General features: G+C 41.9%; 1 protein-coding gene across 1 annotated transcript in view; it reads right to left on the reverse strand.

The window, feature by feature from the left end:
- Positions 1-20842, reverse strand: part of NPC1 (NPC intracellular cholesterol transporter 1) — a 134908-nt gene that overhangs the window by 39643 nt on the left and 74423 nt on the right. Inside the window, exons 8-12 of the mRNA XM_082258500.1 lie at positions 19916-20286; positions 16402-16628; positions 12691-12791; positions 4171-4273; positions 3286-3475 (exon numbers count right to left, since the gene is read on the reverse strand). Of these exons, the coding sequence (XP_082114626.1) occupies positions 3286-3475; positions 4171-4273; positions 12691-12791; positions 16402-16628; positions 19916-20286 (992 nt within the window). The remainder of the gene's footprint in view (positions 1-3285; positions 3476-4170; positions 4274-12690; positions 12792-16401; positions 16629-19915; positions 20287-20842) is intronic.

The raw sequence follows: 20842 nt of genomic DNA on the forward strand, positions 1-20842 counted from the left end.
TCCTGATAAACTGTGCTTATTAAGTTTATTTTTTTTTTACCCGATTTCCGGTTGTACTTGTGTCTTTGCTCAGGACTTTCACGTCTCCATCCATTCCACCGGATATATTATGGATACCACAAGGTTATGGACTATCCTTTTTCACATTGTTAGCTGTATTTAGACTATTGGATCAATAGCTACTCCCACTTTGAAACTTATCTTGGAATTTTAGGACTGTTATCAGTCTTTTAAGAGGTGGGCTGTGTACGACTTCCTCAGTAGGGGGGTCTACTGAGGAGGTTGTGATGCGAAAGCATAAGACGCCACGCGTATAGGGGACGGAGACCTGGACGGACGAGCGTCGATCCACCAGCACGGCTCCCGACATCTACTGTTTTTGGCGTGTACGGTCCCGCACAAGCCCATTGTGCCGATTCATGTGAGTGCAATTCTACTTTGAATGTGAATCAATTAAAGGATAATAGCAGTGTACACTTAGATGGCTAATTATCCTTATTCTCATATGTCCATGTGATGGTGAGAGATCGATCCAGGAAGTGGCATTTTTATTGAGGATCCAATGCTGGTTTAATGCTTCAGTGAGGTGAGAGGCCATCTGGTGGCTAAATGGTGGTGGTGTCAATTGCACTTTTATATGGAAACATTTATCAAGCACTTTATTGAATTTTAAACCACGGTTAGATTTATATTTTAGTGGACTTTTATGCACTTTACTTTGAATGCACTTTATGGACATTATATATTGCACCTAAGAGGAATATATATGTTGCACTGTAAGCGAGTTTATTGATTTATATGATGCACATTGTCACTTTATTTGATTTTATATAGCGCTGTATACATATTTGTCTATAGGACACATTACAATGTGACTGTCTTTCTATCATTCATTTGACAGCAGCGTTTAGCAAAACAAAAAAGGTGGCTGATCAGGCCAGAAGAGAAAGTGTTACATGCCCAATTCTTGCCAAAGAATGAAAAGCCCCCATATAGTACTTCCCTCAAAAAGGTAGCACCCATCAATACCTTCCCATTAACCGCTTGCCGACTGCGCACAGTATATTTACTGCGGCAGTCGGCCCCGGCCAGGCAGAGTGACGTAGGTCTACGTCGCTCGCCTGTCACTCCTTCCAGAGCCAATAGCGGGCGGGCGCGCGCCCGCTGAGGCGCGCGCCCGCCTCGGCTCGTTCACGGAGGAGTGCGGGAGTGTGACTGGCGGACCCGATGTCCGCCGGTCACACTACGATCGCCGGTACAGCGGGAGAAAGACAGAGCGGCTTGTGTAAACAAGCCACCTGTCAGTTCTCCCTGTGTAAAAGTGAAGATCAAACAGTTCTACTATGTAGAACTGTTGATCTTTGTTTTTACACTAGTAGACCTGTCCCTGCAGAGTTAGAATCACGCCCCTAGGACACACTTAACCCCTCCCTGTCCAATACTGTTAACCCCTTCCCTGCCAGTGTCATTTTTGCAGTAACAGTGCATATATATAGCACTGATTACTGCAGTAATGTCACTGGTACCCCCAAAAGTGTCAAAAATGTCAGTCAAGGGTCCGATCTGTCCGCCGCAATGTCGCAGTACCGCAAAAAAAATCGCAGATCGCCGCCATTACTCGTTAAAAAAAAAAACACCAAAAATGACAAAAATCTTTCCCTTTGTTAGTAAACGCGATAACTTTTGCGCAAACCAATCAAAATACGCTTTTTGCGATTTTTTTTACCAAACATAGGTAGCGTAAAACAAATTGGCCGAAAATTTTAAAAAATTTTGATTTTTACATTTTTTTGGGGGGAATTTCATATAAAAAAAAGTGAAAAATATTGTTGTTTTTGCAAAAATTACGCTCTTTTTTTGTTTATAGCGCGTGATCAAAAAATCGCACAGGTGATCAAATACCACCAAAAGAAAGCTCTGTTTGTGGGAAAAAAAGGACGTGAAATTTGTTTAGGTACAGCGTCGCACGACCGCGCGATTGTCCGTTAAAGTCACGCAGTAAAAAATCGCAAAATAACCCCTGGCCTTTTAGCAGGAAAATCCTCCGGTGGTAAAGTGGTTAAGGAAATAAATAAATAAAGACATCTGCCAGATAGCAGAATTATTAAAAACACAAGTAAAGCAAAAGTGAACACAGATTTACAAGTGTGCATTGCTTACAGTATTTGAATGTGTGCCTTAATTCCATGATTTGTAAATAACTTTGCCAAGGTTTGCACCAGAAACATTTTTTAGGGACATGAAGCCATTTGCTTTCAGATGGATAGAAATCTTGTAAGGGTCTTTTCACACGGGCTTTCTGCCCGGCGGAGGATCGATCCACTGATCCCCGCTGAGTAGCTGGATGACAGGTCCGTCTCTGTTCACTGTGCTGAGACGGACCTGTCAGAACCCCCGCTCTTCTCTATGGGAGATCAGATGAAAATGGACCGTCTGTCCATTTTCATCAGATCCCATCTGATCCAATCCTCCAGACGGATGGAAAATAGGGTTCTCATCAGTCTGGATTTCACGAACAGGATCAGATCAGATAGCAGCGGGTATCAGCAGACATGTCACCGCTGACATCCGCTGCTCCATAGGGGTGCATGGAGAATCAGATCAGGTCCGCCTGAAAAACTGACAGGTGGACCTGATCAAAAAGCCCATGTGAAAGGGTCCTTAAAGATGCACTTCTGTTTACAAATCTGGGCTGGTATTATTAAAGTACCGCTAAAGGCAAAACTTGTTTTAGTTCTAGGTAGAGTGGAGAAGGATTAGAACACCTATTAGGTTTGTATTGCGGTCTGTGCCTCCATTAGGGGGATTCACCCCATTTGTCCTGTTAACCATTATCATTGAAAGTTAAAGAAATCCTAAATTGTGGGTTGTCCCCAGAAAAGAAATAGAAAGGAAATTTTCCATTGGGAATGCTAGTTCAGGTGACCTGGTGGGATCCAAATCTACAGGGATTTCCTCTCACTTCCTGTTATGGAACAGGAAGTGAAGGTAGATCCCCCTAATGAGGCAAAGATGGAAAAAAAAAAAAAAAAAAAACACACAAACACACACACACAAACAAAAAGGGATTATAACCTTCTCTTACTCTATCCAAAATAAAACTTATAAACTTTTTTGCCTTTACTTTTTCAGAAAAGTAAATAAGGATAGCCAAAACATATGAAGAGGAACCTAAAGCTCCACTTCCTGACCATAACAAATAAAGAACATAGTGTAAATATAAAAAACACAAAACATTACCTTTATCTATCTAATGTCAAATCAAGAAAAATAAGTAGTACCCACCAAAATACGGTTACACTGGATGATTTGACCCAGGGCCAAAGAGATGTAGAGGAACATCAGAAAATAGCTATAAGCGACTGTTTTCACATCACTCTTACTTTCCCTGTTAAGCTCATCTTCAATACTCCTCTCAGCAGAGAATGAGATGGATAAATTGGAGTTGTTGTAATTTTTCACAAAATTAATAAACCTAGGGAAGAAGAATAAGACCAGATAGTGTAAGCAACTATATACAGGCATAACCCGCTTTAAGTACACTCACTTTACATACACTCGCGAGTAAGGACACAGCTTGTTCAGCTTGGCATGACACTACTCCCGGTTTTTAACATTGGCGTCTATAGGAAATCTTGGTCAGCTTGACATGGCACTGCTCCCAAACCATAAGTGACAGGGATACCAAACGTAGGGAGCACCGAGAGGGGACCCAGGACTACGACATATCTTTTTTGTGGCCAGCCAGCTTGCCTAGGTAATCTACCAGGTCATAGTCCTGGATCCCCTTAACATGCTCCCCAAGCTTGGTGTCCTTATCACATGGTTTGGGAGCAATGCCATGTCAAGCTGACCAAGATTTCCTATGGAGCTAGAGTATTTACATGCATTGAGAAATGAAAAAAAGGTATTGCTTCACTTTAAGTACATTTTCGTTTTACATACATGCTCTGGTCCCATTGTGTACCTGTACCTGTACAAGTCTTCTCTTGTACGAGCCAATACGTAAACATCAAAATGCTCATTGATGGGTTTGGGCTGAGGTTCAGGAATCACATTTTAGTTCTTGCACTATTATATTACTGGTACTATTCAGCCACATACAGTACGTAACACTTATTGGGAGGCCCTCTAGTCTACAACACTGGGAATCATGAAACACATACTTACTCTGTCTCCCAGGCCAGAGCCTTGTTGATCTTCTCAGTGTCATTGTGAAAGTTATTTACGGGGAAGGTAATCACAAGTGCTGTAGCATTGTTATAATTCTCTCCTGAAATAAAGCATTTTGGCATGAAATTTGGATCTACGCAAGACTGGAGACAAAGACAACCACATGAAATACATTTTTGCACAGTACTCTCTCTCAGATATATACTGAAGTCGATTTTATAATTGCAGAAAAACAGGAGGAAAACTGAAATTGAAGCCATTAGAAAAAGAGGATTATAATTTAATTTAAAAAGTTATATTAAAGTAGAAGTGTTGGTTCACACTATGGCGACATTACTTCGGGGCGACTTAATGAAGTCGCCGTGCACCGCGACTTGCACCAACTTCACATAATGGAAGTCAATGCAAGTCGCTCAGACTTTGTCCAAAAGTAGTGCAGGAACCTTTTTCTAAGTCGGATCGACTTGAGTCGCTCCTATTAGAAGGGTTCCAATTGCACAGCACGGTCCGCTGACAAGTCAGAACAGTGTGAACCGGCACTAAACGTGACATTTTTACCTACAGGTAAGCTTATAATATTATATTATAATTATTCTCTAATAAATTTGTACGGTTTAGGAGATATTGTAGCAAGCAGCAGCCAGGGACGTCACTGACGCATGTGCTCTGAAGAAAGGGCATACCCGCACGTGGCGCGGCCTTTCAACTGGAAGGAAGACTGGGTGAAGATGGAAGCTTCTGCAGTGGTGACAGTATACCGCTGGAGGGCTTTATTTCATAAGTCTTTCATAATGTGCTAATATGCAATGCATACTAGCACATTATCATTTTACCTTGAAAGAGGAGGTTTGTTTTTTTCCCAAGCTTTACTACCAGCAGTTGATCCCTTACTGAGCATGCAGCGTCTTTATCTTTTATTCTTTATGTATTTGATTAAAAGAGGAGCTCCAGGCTCCTTCAGAAAAAAATAAGTCAGCAGCCACAAATACTGTAGCTGCTGATTTTTTATTTACATTGCAGTGTAGTTTGTGGACATGGTTTAACACAACCCTGGATAGATATTTATATACAAAGGATATTTTGTTGGGATTTTAAATGGGGCAAAAAAATCGAACAAGAAAATACATTATAGTAAAAAAAATTCTCACATTTTATTGATAGATCATTAAAAAGGATTTAAACAAATTAAAATCCAGCAACTTGTTTTTTACAACTTGTTTTTTACATGGCCATAAGTGGTGTAATACCAAATGGTAGTGATATGGTATCTGTTCATGACATGTTTCGCCAGTTAGGGCTTCTTCAGGGGACTTGACAACCACAGCTGCTACCCAGGAAACCTCTTGGTATCACCAATAATGCCGCCTGCAAGGTGCAGGAGGAGAATGGCACAGTGTGGTCAAAGGGCAACACAAATCTAACAAATATCCAAACCTAAAAAAATCGAACAAATATCCAAGCCTCAGAAGAGAACAATGTGTCGAATATATATTAACTAAGCAGCTCATTAGCAGGTTTTATTATTCAATATTAATTGAACCCAAACTGGGCGTCACTTTGTGATAATGGCTTACAGCGATTAGAAGTGGGATTTGCCCAGATAATTTCATATGAAAGCCAAAGAGGTGTCAACTAATAAATAAGGTTACAGTTAGAAATATCATTAGACTCTTATTTAGATTATCTTTGGAGTACAGGTATGTCCTAAAGGTCGCCACCTGGAATTAACTAAGCCCATTACTAAACTAAGCATGCAGTAACTTGGGATATGTTACTACATGTGCCCAAAGAATGAGGTCAGCTGACTGCCTGAATATACTTAATGACCAGGTTATTCCATCAATTATTTTTTTCTTCCCTGATGGCACGGGCATATTCCAAAATGACAATGCCAGGATTCATGTGAAAGAGTGATTCAGGGAGCATGAGACATAATTTTTACACATGGATTTGCCACCACAGAGTCCAGAACTTAACCCCATTGAGAATCTTTGGGATGTGCTGGAGAAGGCTTTGCGCCGTGGTCCGACTCTCCCATCATTAATACAAGATCTTGGTGAAAAATTAATGCAACAAATAAATCTGGTGACATTGCAGAAGCTTATCGTAACAATGCCACAGCGAATGCGTGCCATAATCAAAGCTAAAGGCGGTCCCACATGTGTGACCCTTTTTTTTTTGGTGGCGACTTTTTGGCTACAAAGAGTTAAAACCTGTATTATGTTAAGGCTTTACATGTATGCACCACAAAAAGACACCGTAGATAAAAAACAGTTAACTCTCACAGATGAACACAAAAAAAAAAAAACACAACACATACCAAAACTATGCAGTGCTGGGTAAAGGGAAATGTAACATCAAATGAAGGGAAATGAAAATCTAGATATGCATGTGCAGTATCAAATGTGAACAAATAAATAATAAAACGCATCTAAAGATGCATCTTCAGGCTTCGGAAGGCAGGATGACGCAAAATGAAATGATGTCACACATGCCTATAGGCAGGCATCTACTGTGTCCTTTTGTGGTGCATACAGTATCTCGCAAAAGTTTGTACACCCCTCACATTTGTGTAAATATTTTATATCTTTTCATGCAACAACACTGAAGAAATTACACTTCGCTGCAATGTAAGGTAGTGAGTGTACAGCTTCTATAACAGTGAATATTTGCTATTTCCTCAAAATAACACACAGCCATTAATGTCTAAACTGCTGGTAACAAAAGTGAGTACACCCCTAAGTTAAAAAAAATGTCTAAATTGGGCCCAAATAGCCATTTTCCTTCCCCGGTGTCATGTGACTCGTTAGTGTTACAAGGTCTCAGGTGTGAATGGGGAGCAGGTGTGTTAATTTGGTGTTATTGCTCTCACTCTTATACTGGTCACTGGAAGTTCAACATGGCACCTCATAGCAAAGAACTCTGAGGATCTGAAAAAAAAGAATTGTTGCTCTACATAAAGATGGCCTAGGCTATAGGAAGATTGCCAAGACCCTGAAACTGAGCTGCAGCACAGTGGCCAAGACCATACAGCAGTTTAACAGGATAGGTTTGACTCGGAACAGGCCTCGTTATGGTCATCCAAAGTAGTTGACTGCACGTGCTCAGCGTCATATCCAGAAGCTGTCTTTGGAAATAGACGTATGAGTGCTGCCAGCATTGCTGCAGAGGATGAAGGGGTGGGGGGGGGGGGGTCAGCCTGTCAGTGTTCAGACCATACACCGCATCAAATTGGTCTGCATGGCTGTCGCCCCAGAAAGAAGCCTCTTCTAAAGACGATGCACAAGAAAGCCTGCAGTTTGCTGAAGACAAGCAGACTAAGGACATGGATTACTGGGACCATGTCCTGAGGTCTGATAAGACCAAGATAAACTTATTTGGTTCAGATAATGTCAAGCTTGTGTGGCGGCAACCAGGTGATGAGTACAAAAGACAAGTGTGTCTTGCCTACAGTCAAGCATGGTGGTGGGAGTGTCATGGTCTGGGGCTGCATGAGTGCTGCCGGCAGTTGGGAGCTACAGTTCATTGAGGGACCATGAATGCAATATTCACTGTGACTTACTGAAGCAGAGCAGGACCCCTCCCTTCAGAGACTGGGCCGCAGGGCAGTATTCCAACATGATAACGACCCCAGAAACACCTCCAAGACGACCGCTGTCTTACTAAAGAAGCTGAGGGTAAAGGTGATGGACTGGCCAAGCATGTCTCCAGACCTAAACCTAAACTTGAGAATCTGTGGGGCATCTTCAAACGAAAGGTGGAGGAGCGCAAGGTCTCGATCATCCACCAGCTCCGTGATGTGGTCATGGAGGAGTGGAAGAGGACTCCAGTGGCAGCCTGTGAAGCTCTGCTGAACTCCAAGCCCAAGAGGGTTAAGGCAGTGCTGGAAAATAATGGTGGCCACACAAAATATTGACATTTTGGGCCCAATTTGGACCTTTCCACTTAGGGGTGTACTCACTTTTGTTGCCAGCGGTTTAGACATTAATGGCTGTGTGTTGAGTTATTTTGAGGGGGACAGCAAATTTACACTGTTAAACAAGCTGTACACTCAATACCTTACATTGTGACAAAGTGTCATTTCTTCAGTGGTGTCACATGAAAAGATAAAATAAAATATTCACAAAAATGTGAGGGGTGTACTCACTTTTGTGAGACACTGTACACGTAAAGGGTTAACATCATACAGGTTTTAACTCTTTGTAGGCTTTCCCTAATCCAATGAGCTTCGTTTTTGTCTGTTTGTATAAAGTTTATTGAACGCCTATGTTTTTAATCACACCCTTAATCAATGTGCACTTTTTAAGCAGTGTTTTTAGAGTACGTTAGCCCTGAAAAAGGACAGTTTGACTGAAACACGTTGATTTTGTGGTGGTCACTTGTTACCCGCCAATAAACACAAAAACGATAAAACACACACAGAGTATACAATGTAGTGGCTTTTCTTTGCTTATACAGATAGTGTGGATAAGGAGTAAGCTGCCTCTGCCAGAGCACCAGATATAAAGCCGCATTATAACTATGGGAGGTAACAGCACCTGCTTTCTTGTATGTGTACACTTAGATCTTGCCAAATTTATTTATTTTTTTTAACCCTTAACAACGAATAAAAGAACCCCCTGAGTAACTTTTTTTTTTTTTGCAGCTAAAGTTCTCATGCCAGTTTAGTATATGATGATGCCAAGGTGACCAGTAAGGACACGGATACAGAATAACCTAGGCATCTCTATCTAGATGTCCTTAAGCATGGATTAAAATGTTATGTGATAAGCTCATTACAATTACCATCTGAGCAGGCTACACTAGGAATGCAAAGCGTGTAAAATAACCAGTTTCCAAATGACATTTTTGCAGTCATCTTAAAAAAAAAAAAAAAAAACACACATTTACCAAAAAAATTGGATTTTTTGTACTTACTGTAAAATCCATTTCTCTGAGTTCGACGGACACAGTGCTCCATAAATCATAACTACTGGGTTATATTACCTCCGCCAGGAGTGGGACTAGGTAGAACAAAAACATCTGGCTACACCCATGGGCCATCCTCAGCTGGTGTATAACCCCCCGTCTCTGCGCTAGGTAATCAGTTTAGTAGCAAGCAGTATTAGAAGTATCAGAACATCATAGAGGAGTGGGTGCTGTGTCTGTCCATGAACTCAGAGAAATGTTTTTTACAGTAAGTACAAAAATCCCATTTTCTTTCGTTCAACGACAGACACAGTACTCCATAAATCATAACTATTGGGACGTCCAAAAGCAGTGCCAAAAGAAAAATGAGGGGGTGGGGAAAATAACCCAAGACTAAACATAAGAGCCCTTAACCAAGACACAGATGCCTTAACTGGGTCACAGGAGCCCCATCTGAAAAATAAGTTTCAAGAAAAACACCCCTCAAGAGGGAACAGCCCCTCTTAAACAGCAGCCTGCAAAACTTTGCGGCCAAAAGAAGCATCCGCAGATGCCAAAGTATCTACCTTATAGAATTTTGTGAAGGTATGCACCGACGACCAAGTGGCCCCCTTGCAAACTTGCGATATTTGTGCCCAATGACGGAAGGCCCAAGAGATACGCAGTGCCTGAGTAGAATGTGCCGTGACAGGGAAAGGTGGAACCTGACCTTTAATGGAACCATCTGCCTGATCCATCTGGAGATGGTAGCCGAAGCAGCCCGCCCTTTCCTTGGTCCGTCCATAATCACAAAAAGCGAGTCTGACCTCCGAAAGGACTCAGCTGCTAGATACACCCGAATCGCACGAACCACATCCAATGTATGCAAAGGATAAACGTGTCAAAATAAGGCACATAAGGAAACACCTTTGGAGTGCAAGGTGACTGCGCACGAAATGACACAGCCATGTCCGTGGCTTCATCAGCCACATCCTCCATTTTTCAAGTCTCACACACTGCAGTGATAAGCGAGTCTACCAGTGCTTTTTAATTCGCTGCTGCGACCATGGAGGAATCAGCTTCACTATCGGCTGGATCTGGGGGTGTAATATTAAGCCCCCCTGGACGGGCCACGTCCACACACCACTTCCACCCAGGACACTAAGGACTGCAGGACCCCCGTCAGTGCAACCATGGGAAGCTGGGGTTCCGAGGGACCTGCCACCTCCATGAGGGGATCAGGGGTCAGTGGGGGAGATGTGACTCTGAGGCTCCATAAGGAAAGGAAGACCTTGCAGTACATAAACAATCTTTTTGGCACCACTAAAGTATCCTCCCCAAGGCTCAGGGTACCTATCAGCAGAGCCAGAGATTACAGGGACCACCAAGGACTCACCCTGCCGATCGGAGGAGCGCCGAGAATTTGGACCCAGCATCACCATGGATGCCATCCCTGTTCATATGTCCCGGGCACAGGAAGAGGGGAAAACAGGGGAGGAAGAGGAGGAGCTTGGGTATTCCCACGAGGCTTTGGTCGTTTCCAGCGTGTCCCGGACTAAGGGAAAATGGCCCCCCATGGCATCATCGGGCTGCACAAACATGGCCGCCAGCAGGAGACCAGCCAGACTAAGAAAAAATGGCCATCAGCTACAGATGCTGAAGCAGGCTTCCAGGATCTTTTCAGCACCCTCTGCAAGGGGACCCCTCCTGAAGGTAGGACACACATTAGGGGAGACTCTGCAGCGCACTCTGCACCAGTCTCTGCACTTGGACCCCCCCTGCACTATACCCACACTGCAAACAGTAGGGCATGCACCTAGGGGTCTCCTGCACTGGGAACCCTCCAGACTACCAGGGCAGGACGTACACTATCCCAGGACCCTTACAGAGTGGAGATGGCAAGGGAGACCCCAGGGGTCTCCGCTGGATCCTCTGCCTTGGGATCCCCCACCAGACTCCAGGTCCAGACAGGGGTGAAAGGGAGTGGGGGGAAGCCCAGCTCACTGAGGGATTTAAGGAGGGGAGGAAGGAACCTGCAGGCAGGTCTGACTGTCCCTGCAGGTTACCCGCATCCACCCCAAAGAAACGCCAAAATGGGGAGAGGGGGGGGACTGTACTTACCCTTCCAGGGTGTGGGTAATGCTCCAGACAGAATCCTCGCCACCGAAGTAGGGGAGCTGTTGGCCAAGGGACTGCTGCAACTCAGACCCACGCCTGATTGTATGCGACCCTGCGATACGTTTACCTCGCTGGCCAGCCTCTGTCCATGAAGCCATGTCGCGGCCGACCTACTGCGTAGCTGCGGTCTGCACGCACTCGCTGCCTGGGCTGGGGGGGCCACTGGATCTAGATTATCCAGCCTGTTGCCCAGCCTGGCAGTTGATTGTAGAACTCCCGAGAGAAAAAAACCAAAAAAGATGGAAGGAAGGAGAAAAAATTGCTAGGACCAGAGATCCCAGACGGAAGCCTAGGTCCTTACTCCTGACTAGACAGATTAAAACTGATTACCTAGAGCAGAGAGAGGGGTTATATACCAGCTGAGGACAGCCATAGCCAGGTGTTTTTTATTCTGCCTAGTCTTTTATTCTGCCCAGTAGTTATGATGCATGGAGCTCTGTGTCCGTTTAACTAAAGAGAAATAAAAAAGTTTCCATACATCAGCCCCTTTCATTTAGAATACCCATACAGCAACTGGTAGAGTCCCACCAACCAAAATGGGAGCTAGTTTTTGCAACCCTAATTGTGAGTTTAATATTCTTGCATATGTGCATAACTGGTAATCTTGGTATGCAATAGTCCTATTTTTTGGTTGGAGGTAAAATACTAAATCAGATTTCTGCTCTCTTTAATAGAAACTTTAAACAACAGAACAATTTTCACTGGTCAAAACCAAAAGTAAATTAAAGATAAAGTACTGTACAGGATCTTCTTTTGTGACAAAGGAGAAGTAGGGCCAAACCCCTTTTGACTCTACTTCTCCTGGGGGATAACAGGAACGAGCTTCATTCTGCACTCTTGTGACCCATATTCAGGTGACAGCAGTCTAAAGTTCTCTGTGGGCTGAATTCACTCAGCCGGTCCAGGCTCTTGGGGAGGGTCCCAACATTATTGTTGGAATCCACCCAGATACCGGTCTTCAGCTGGCTCAGTCTCTCAGTGCCAATGAGAGCCTGAACCATTCACTGTCTCCACAATCCACTGAGTGCTGGAGGAGCAAAGCAGAGAGACAGTGACTAATAGTCACTGACTCTCTGCTCATTGAAGACAGGAACTGAGTGATCAGCAGTCTCTGATCCCTAAGTTCTCGGGGTAGAGGCAGGAGGGGCTTGATGATCCATCCACCTAGGGGAGTATAAATGTTTTGTTCCCCCCTCCATCTTGAACTTCTCTTCTTTTAACCCACTAATAATGTATGTAGAGTAGCCTTGTCAGCAAAAATAAGCCTTTAGTTTTGAACAGGTATACTGCTCATGTATGAATGCTGACAGCTTATGCCGGAATGCAGCAAATGTGGGCATACAACTTATTTTTAAAACCCACATTTTAGATAAATAACTGCACAAACATTCTAAAGGAAGAAGCTGGAGATAAACAGTGCACCCATGTATACAAGTGCTCAATGTGACATACCATCATAGCCTCCAAGAACAAGCCATGGGAAGATTGGGCCACCAAAAGTGCCCAGGCATGGGTCATGAAGTTCAGAGGTGTCATTTAAAGAAGCTGGTGACCTGTGAGCGAGAAGATTATTATCAGGACAATTGGTAAATAGTGACAGGCATTCTTAATAGTTTACTATTACCTACCTATTTTATTTGGTCCTTTCACTGAAAATACAGATCTGCAGTAAGTACATTTAAAATGAGGTTTGATTGGGATGCTTACCTTAAATTGGCCATCAAATGCCAGGTACTTGGGGGGTGGCTATAAATTTGTAGGATATGGCCAATGGTTTTTCTGGTTCCAATAACAGATCAGATGTCAATTAGATGTATAGATAGGATCTGTCTGCTGGATGATGCTTCAACAGACATGCCTGCACAGATTGCTAGAGAGTACCTGTTTATGCATACTGGGGATGGGTACTGTTACTGTTTACAATAATTGTAATTAGCCATAAGACTTTGGGCATCTTTAGTGGTCCACTTTTAGTGATAATCCTTAGTGATCCATCTCCAGTACAGTAAAATAACCATAGCTCAGGAGTATATGACTGGGCATTGATGGCTTTCAGTCATTAACACGGTACAAGTAAAAACTGAGAACACAAGGCTAACAAAACTTAAATACAAAAATATCAATTACAGGAAATCACTGAGCTACTAGTACCTATTTGTACATTTTGTTTTGGGGCCCATTCACACCAGAATGAAGTGCAGGAAACCCGCATTTGATCTACGTTACAGTAGTACCATGCAATCCAACTGCTGTGCATTTTAAAAAGTAGGGCATGTGCACTACACAGCAATGCACTGTGCATTCCTGTGAGATTCATGGTGTGAACCAGACACTTGTGTGTTACTGATGTACTGTTACAATCCATTGTGAGAAAAAAAAAAAAAAAAAAAAAAAAACACAGCTAGGTTGCATTTAATTCTCCACTGTAAAATAAGAGATACACTGAATTGTTATGTATGGCTTTTGAGGAAGAAAGAGATGTGTGCACTTTGCTGGGGAACTGAAAGCGGTGGTGACTTCTTACTGGGCAGTAAAATCACTGCTGTATACACAGACTGTAGGCCGGTATAAGTCTGTAGGCCGGTATAAGGGCTCATGCACACAGGGCCTCTGTGTACCTCTTCTGAACGCTGAAACTGACAGCTGGAAACCGACAGTGAAAAGGTCCATTTACAGCTTTTACATACCGAGTTTAAGTGAGTTTTTAAAGATAACCCCAGGAGACCCTCCCAAATGTCCACAATGCATGAAAACCAAGGGAATTATGTGTTCCCTACTGGACTCATTCGTTGATGCAGGCAACAGTATGTAGTGAAACTTGTGTTTTTTCAACATTTTTATATGTTTAAAAAGTATCAGAAATGTTTTCCCCTTTAAAAATGGAAATGTGCATAAATGCGAGTTACCGCATTTACAAGCATTTGGCGTTTTAAATTCCGGTAAACTACAGTCCTGAACACGATTTTCTGCTTTCAAAAAAGTGTATGTAACCTAAACTGCCTCTAAACGACTAAGTGTACATGTACACATACGATAACAGAGGAGAGAGTTCAGGGGCTGCTGAAAAAAAAAAAAAAAAACGCCCATCTGCTCCTAAATGTCCGTTTAGAAGCTGCATTGTACCTGAGGCCTCAGAAGGAGCACGCCATTGTTCTAAGTCAGGGGTCTTCCAACTATGGCCCTCCAGTTGTTCAGTAACTACAATTCCCATCATGTCTGAACGACAGAGTTTTACAATGCCTCATAAGACATGTAGTTCCGCAACAGCTGGAGGGCCATAGTTTCAAGTCCAAGAAAGGGAATACATAAAAAAGGAGGACAGAATTTTATAGTTTGGTAGAAAATGTGATCAGGCTGTGAATATCTACTCCACTTGCCAAGACTACATTCTGCTTCTTCATGCATAAAAATGATTATTCAGATTGGGACAGCAAACTTCAAAAGAGGTTACCATTGACTGATCTGGTTGGAGTCCAAAATAGTTTATTAGTGAACGTGAACCTATACTTTTCTCATAAAGGTCTAAGTACCTTTTACAGTAACGACTTAAGGTAAAGTATTATGTACTTACCTTCGTAACAATCACTTAATGATCTGATCTGCTATTAGGCTGCCCATACTGAAAACTACACAGGGATCTGTACACTACCTGTGGCTACTCATTGTTTGGCCATTAGCTGCTCCAAGTGATGCATTGTGGGAAGGTAGGAGAAGTATAGCTGCATTCCCTATACCATAGTTTGGAGTGTGCAGAGGCATATAGACCATTCTGTAAACTGGTCCACTTTATCCCAACAGTCATCCCAATCCCATTCCATGCAAACCAAAAATTATAACGCTCCGTTCACATCTAGGCGTTGCTATTTTTACAGGCGTTTTTCAGGATTTTTTTCTGGCATTTTTGTGCAGGCGTTTTGAGTTGACAAATGACCAATGAAAGAAAGTAAAACACCTGTTTCCTGCTAAAAAAAAAAAAAAAAAGAAGCTCATGTACTATTTTGAGCGACGAGCGTTTGGCTTAAGGCAACAGAATTCTCAGATGTGAAAAGGGGCCATTGAAATGTATAGGATTTGTCTTGTTGGGTGTTTTTATAGCTCAGGCTCAGAGAAGAAATGTGCCCAAAAAACGCCTAGATGTGAACGGAGCCTTTGGGTCCTTTCACACGGGGTGGACCCTTTTTTGATCCGCTCCAGAACTTTTTTTTAACAGGCACAGATGACACTTGTGTCATCCGGTCCGTATGTCCGCAAACGGATGGGATGATAAACGGAGATAATGTAAGTCAATGGGATTGCGGATGTCAGCGGATGACACCGCTGACATCCGTTTTTGCGTAAGTTCGGTTTTTTTTTTTTAAACGGAAGAAAAATAGGGTTCTCTTCCATTCAGAAAAACTGATAGGAAAGGACGCAAATCGGATGTCAGCAGAAGGTCATCCGCTGACATCCTCAATCCCATTGACATGCATTATGTCCGTTTTTCATCCGCAAAAAAAAAAAAAAAAAATGGGATGAAAAACGGACATACGGACCGCCCGTGTGAAAGGACCCTTAGGGCTCTTTCACACGGGCGTTCCGTATGTCCGTTTTTCATCCCATCCGTTTGCGGATGAAAAACGGACATAATGTATCTCTATGTAAATACGGATGTCATCGGATGATCATCCTCTGATATCCGTTTTTTGTCAGTTCCGTTTTTTTGAACGGAGGAGAACCCTATTTTTTCTTCCTTTCAAAAAACGGAACTGAAGCAAAAACGGATGTCAGTGGTGTCATCCGCAGACATCCGTATTTACATAGACATGCATTATGTCAGTTTTTCATCCGCAAACAGATGGGATGAAAAACGGACATATGGACCGGATGACACAAGTGTCATCCGTGTCCGTTACAAAAAAAAAAAAAAAAGGACCTGATCGGGCAAAAAAAAAAGGAACGCCCGTGTGAAAGAGCCCTTAGGGTTGAGTGGCATTCACAATCTGCTACACTTGGTCAGTGAATATGAACTTTTCCAGAACTCTGGTTGTTTCTTCAATTGATACAAAAACAAGAAAAATCACAAAAACCTGAAAATACAGCAATTATTTTGTACTGTAAGCCTACACAGAAGAAAAGCAGATGGCAATAACATAGTATAGGATAAAGAAAAGAAAAAAAACTTACCGCACACAGTATAAGAAGTGAGTGTGGTAATCGGCATGAACATAGAAATCATCCCTCACAGTGTGATTTAAAACAGAATAGCTGTTCTGGAAATAGTTCAGGACACTGAGAATTGTACAGTTGTTATTGTACGGTGCCAGTGGAGCCAGGCAGATGTCTTTTAGCATCACCGTCTCTTTATTGTACATGGCAGTTATGTTCTCAATGGCATTTTGCAATTCTAAGACCTGCAGAGAACAACACAAAGGATTGTTAATACTGCTGTATCAGAGCTAGGCCAAGATTTCTAAAAAAAAAAAAAAAAAAAAAAAAAAAAAAAAAAACTCTGCATAAACATGGTACATTTTCAAAGATTTAGGGCTTTATGTACACGGGACATTTAAAAACCTCTCCTGAATGCTGGAACTTGACAGCTAGTAACCGACGTTTAAAAACGTTCATACTGCCGCATTTAGAAGCGTTTTTACATTGTTAAAATGGTCAGAAATGTATCCCCATTAAAAACACCTATAAATGAAATGCTTATAAAAAACGTGAGTTAACACGTTTAGGCGCGTTTGCACGCCATTACACGCATTTAGCGTTTCAAATGCCAATAAACTTCCATCCGAACGCATTTTTTTTGCTTTAAACAAAAATGTCACTAAACTCAACTGCCTCTAAACGACTATAAATGTCTCAGTGTACATGAACAGATACGATAACAGAGGAGAGTTCAGGGGCTGCTGAAAAAAATGCCCAATTTCTTCTAAAGATCCGTTTATCAGCAGCAGTGTACATGAGGCATTAAACAAAAGTGACAGCATTCTGGAAACAGATCATTTCTAATTGCCCAATACTACTCATCTAGTTACACACACTACCTGATTATGATCAAAGAGCTGGTCACAGTACTCATGCCAACACTAAGCTTGGCATTGATCAATATCCTTTATTTTTTAAATTATGTTTCTTTGTATATATTGTAACGATATAAATATATTGGTTGGTAGATTTGCTCATTACATATGCAAGCTTTGCATCCTGCTGAACAATGTTTGTGCTTTACTGCACACTCTCATAGAGCAAGTCTAAGTTGGCCGACTCACTGAAAACAATGCACTTTGTGTGACGGATATCTAAACATTAGTAGCTTTGAGGTTCAGGTGCACTGACTAATAGTTGCAGGAGCAGGGACTAGGGAAAGGTCTGAGTGACTTCGCTGAAAATACTTGTGTAAAACTTTTCCCCTGAAACTGCTTGAACTCCTAAGAACATTTACAGGGTATTACAAGTGTTACTAAACCCAGGACCCTGTATTCACTATATCTGGTCTCCCACAGTACACAGGCAATTATTTTAGTAAATATAAACTGCTAAATACCTTTTGTCATCAGCAGTTTATGGCAGTCTTATGACTTCTATTAGTGTCTGGTTAAAGCATGTAGGAGTTTTCATTCTCCTCTAACTGTCCTATGAGGCTGCAGGACCCTTGACCCTCTGTCTGGGCAGTGCCGATTGGCCCTGTATTGATCACATGCACCCTCCCAAGGAAAAAAAAAAAAAAAAAGACTAGTAATACACATCAAACTGAGCATGTCCAGATTCCCACCGAGGTTCTGTACTATCAGCAGATGGATTGGGGACAGTAAAAGGGGGGGGGGGAATAAGAGAAGACAGGATCAAACAACCTTTTCACACAATACAGAGGATTAACCCCTTAGGGTCCACAGTGAGTATAACCAGCATGCCTTACTGCATATACAGACGGATGTTACTTATGTGAGTTTAGCAATACTTTAGCGTTTCAGGGTCTGATTTCAAATGCAGTTATTGCAGAACAAAAAAGAAGCACTTCTGATGTATCTGGGCCTATATTAGTATTTTGATCTACTGTTCTTTAACCTGTGCAAAGTATTTTTTAATAAAACTTTTACATTTTAAATTTCTCATTCTAAATTTTATTACTGTACTACATTTGGCGAATGGTAAATGAGAAGCAGGGTAAATTAAGCACTATATTGCTGTGCTGCATTGCAAAGCAATTCAATCTACTGTGTAATGAGCAAATATAGCTATCCCATGTCACTACAAAACTACACAAAGCCCAAACCTAAAGTTTAAAGGAGAAGTACAACCAAAGCTCATTTGGGTGTACATCTCCTGTGGATCACAGGCGTGCAGTTCATTCTGCACTCCTGAAGCCCTCTGTCGGCTGAGGTCTAAGAGCCGGCCCAGACTCGGGAAGGAAGGTGACCCGAGTGCCTGAGCCGCCGCACCCACCCTCCTCCACAGCCCAGCGCTTTACTGGAAGAGGGGGGCAGAGCAGAGAGCCAGTGACTGACAGTCACCAGATCTGTGCTCAGAGAGCTCTGAGAACCGAGCGATCAGTGGTGTTTGATCGCTCAGTTTTGAGCTAGATAAGTATGGTTTAAAGAAAAAAAAAATCCCATACTTTTTAAAAGAAGTTAAACATATTCCAGGTGCATCAAAACAAAAAGGTGTTTGAAGTCCTACAGTTTGTTTTCTTTGGAAAGCCGCCACAGCCTGATAAGAAAAGGTTGTCCCATGCCAGCATGCAGTAGAGGGACCTTGCCCTCGCTATAAAAGCAGTGGTCTATCTGCAGAGATCAGACATAACCTAGGCTGGTAGAATTTTAGCTCTGCAATCAGCAAAACATACATACTAAAAGATTTTATCTCTCAACGGCCAACAGTGTCTGTATGCTTTTTGTCAGGCTGTGTGCATAAGACTAGTTAACCAATTCAGCCTCTGAGCTTGAACACAATTTAAACTTTAGTATAAAACCCTGTTCCAAACTGAATAGATCAGTTTTTGGGCATCATGCATCATGGCATGCAATAAAAACGAATCAGTTTGGAAAGAAAAAAAAACATTTGTAAAGAAAAATTGATCTGTAACAATGTACAAAACAATGTTTCTACATTTTATTAAAGTTTATGAAAGATAAAAAAGGTGAACACCAAATATCCATGCTATCCCTCAGAACCCCACTGCACATAGCGATTATGCCCCATGTTGCCAAATTAGCCGTTTGTAAACCGTAATACACAGCCCCAAAGGGAGGATCCATCATCATGCTTGCAATGGCAAGTGCTCTTCGGTCAGAGCAGCCATGATACCAAGCTGACCAATGAGAAGCGCATTAAAGGCTTCTTCTTCCAGCTTGAACCTGCCTCCCACTTTAGCAATAGATTATTGCAAATGTGATCTTTTGCTTGCTGATCATAGCAAGCAATATAAATTAAAAGTAATTGTTTGCATTGAATACATTGGGGTTTGGATCAGAATCCTATTCCATCGAATACATGCTAAGAACCTACTTAAAAATAATCCAAAACCCACTCCTCCACCTAGACAAAGAAAACCCTTGATTCTGGAGGTACGGACCTAGAACTGTTTAAGAGGTATGCCCAACAAGCAACAGAGGACAGATTTACCAGAAGTTAGAATTCGCTTAAACATTTCACTTTTATGAACAATTAATTCTCATTTTGTATACAATTTAGTCACCTCAGCAAGAATATCAAAGGTTAGAGGAGGTCCAAAATGCTCATCACTCCCAGATGGATATGGAGAGTAGGTTTCTCCTTTGCTATGCGGTGCAGTAATGATCAGCTGTTCTGTGCGGAAGAACGGACCAAAGTGTGTGTCAAAGTAATCCTTCTCTTTGCGTGCCTGACTGTGCGGATCAGACCACAGCTCTACGGGATCAGTAGTGACCCGCATAAATTTCAGTCCCGCAGCACACACAGCAATCATAGCCAGAGAGAAGAAGATGACGATCCAGGGTTGTCTGACACAGAAAGAACCCCATTTGGTGAAAGCAACCCTCAAACAGTTCTCCAGGCGCTCCCCAAGTCTGTCACAGCATGATGGATCTCCTACAATGTACAGGAAGAAAAAGTGCGGATATTAGTCTAGTCTGGAAAGACATAACACATACGTTTACAATGAAAGGGTATTCCAACATTGAATTTCATCTCCATGTACTATAGTCTACTATAGAGTCTACTAGACACACAAAAACAAAAATAAGAAAATCAAAATATAGCTTGTAAAAAAAAAAAAAAAAAAAAAACTATATTATATATACACTGTAATATATTATATATATATATATATATATATATATATATATATATATATATATATATATATATATATACAAAACATAGTATGTATTAAAAAAAATGTGCACGATATAACATGTAAAAATGTCCCTGACCTGTAATCTATTCCTTTAACTGAGCCTAACATTTACCATTAACTTTAGCCTTAACCCTTCAACCCCTTTTTTTGCTTGGACTCTGCTGTGAGTCAACATAACTACCAGAATAGTAGCATGATCATAATTCCAGTGCTATAATGGCAACCTATGTATTTTCTCAGATCAGATTTTCTTTCAGTTTAGGTCCTTTTGGACACAAAGTCAAAGAG

The sequence above is a fragment of the Pelophylax lessonae genome, assembly GCF_965119305.1.
Source record: "Pelophylax lessonae genome assembly, chromosome: 5".
NCBI lineage: Eukaryota > Metazoa > Chordata > Amphibia > Anura > Ranidae > Pelophylax > Pelophylax lessonae.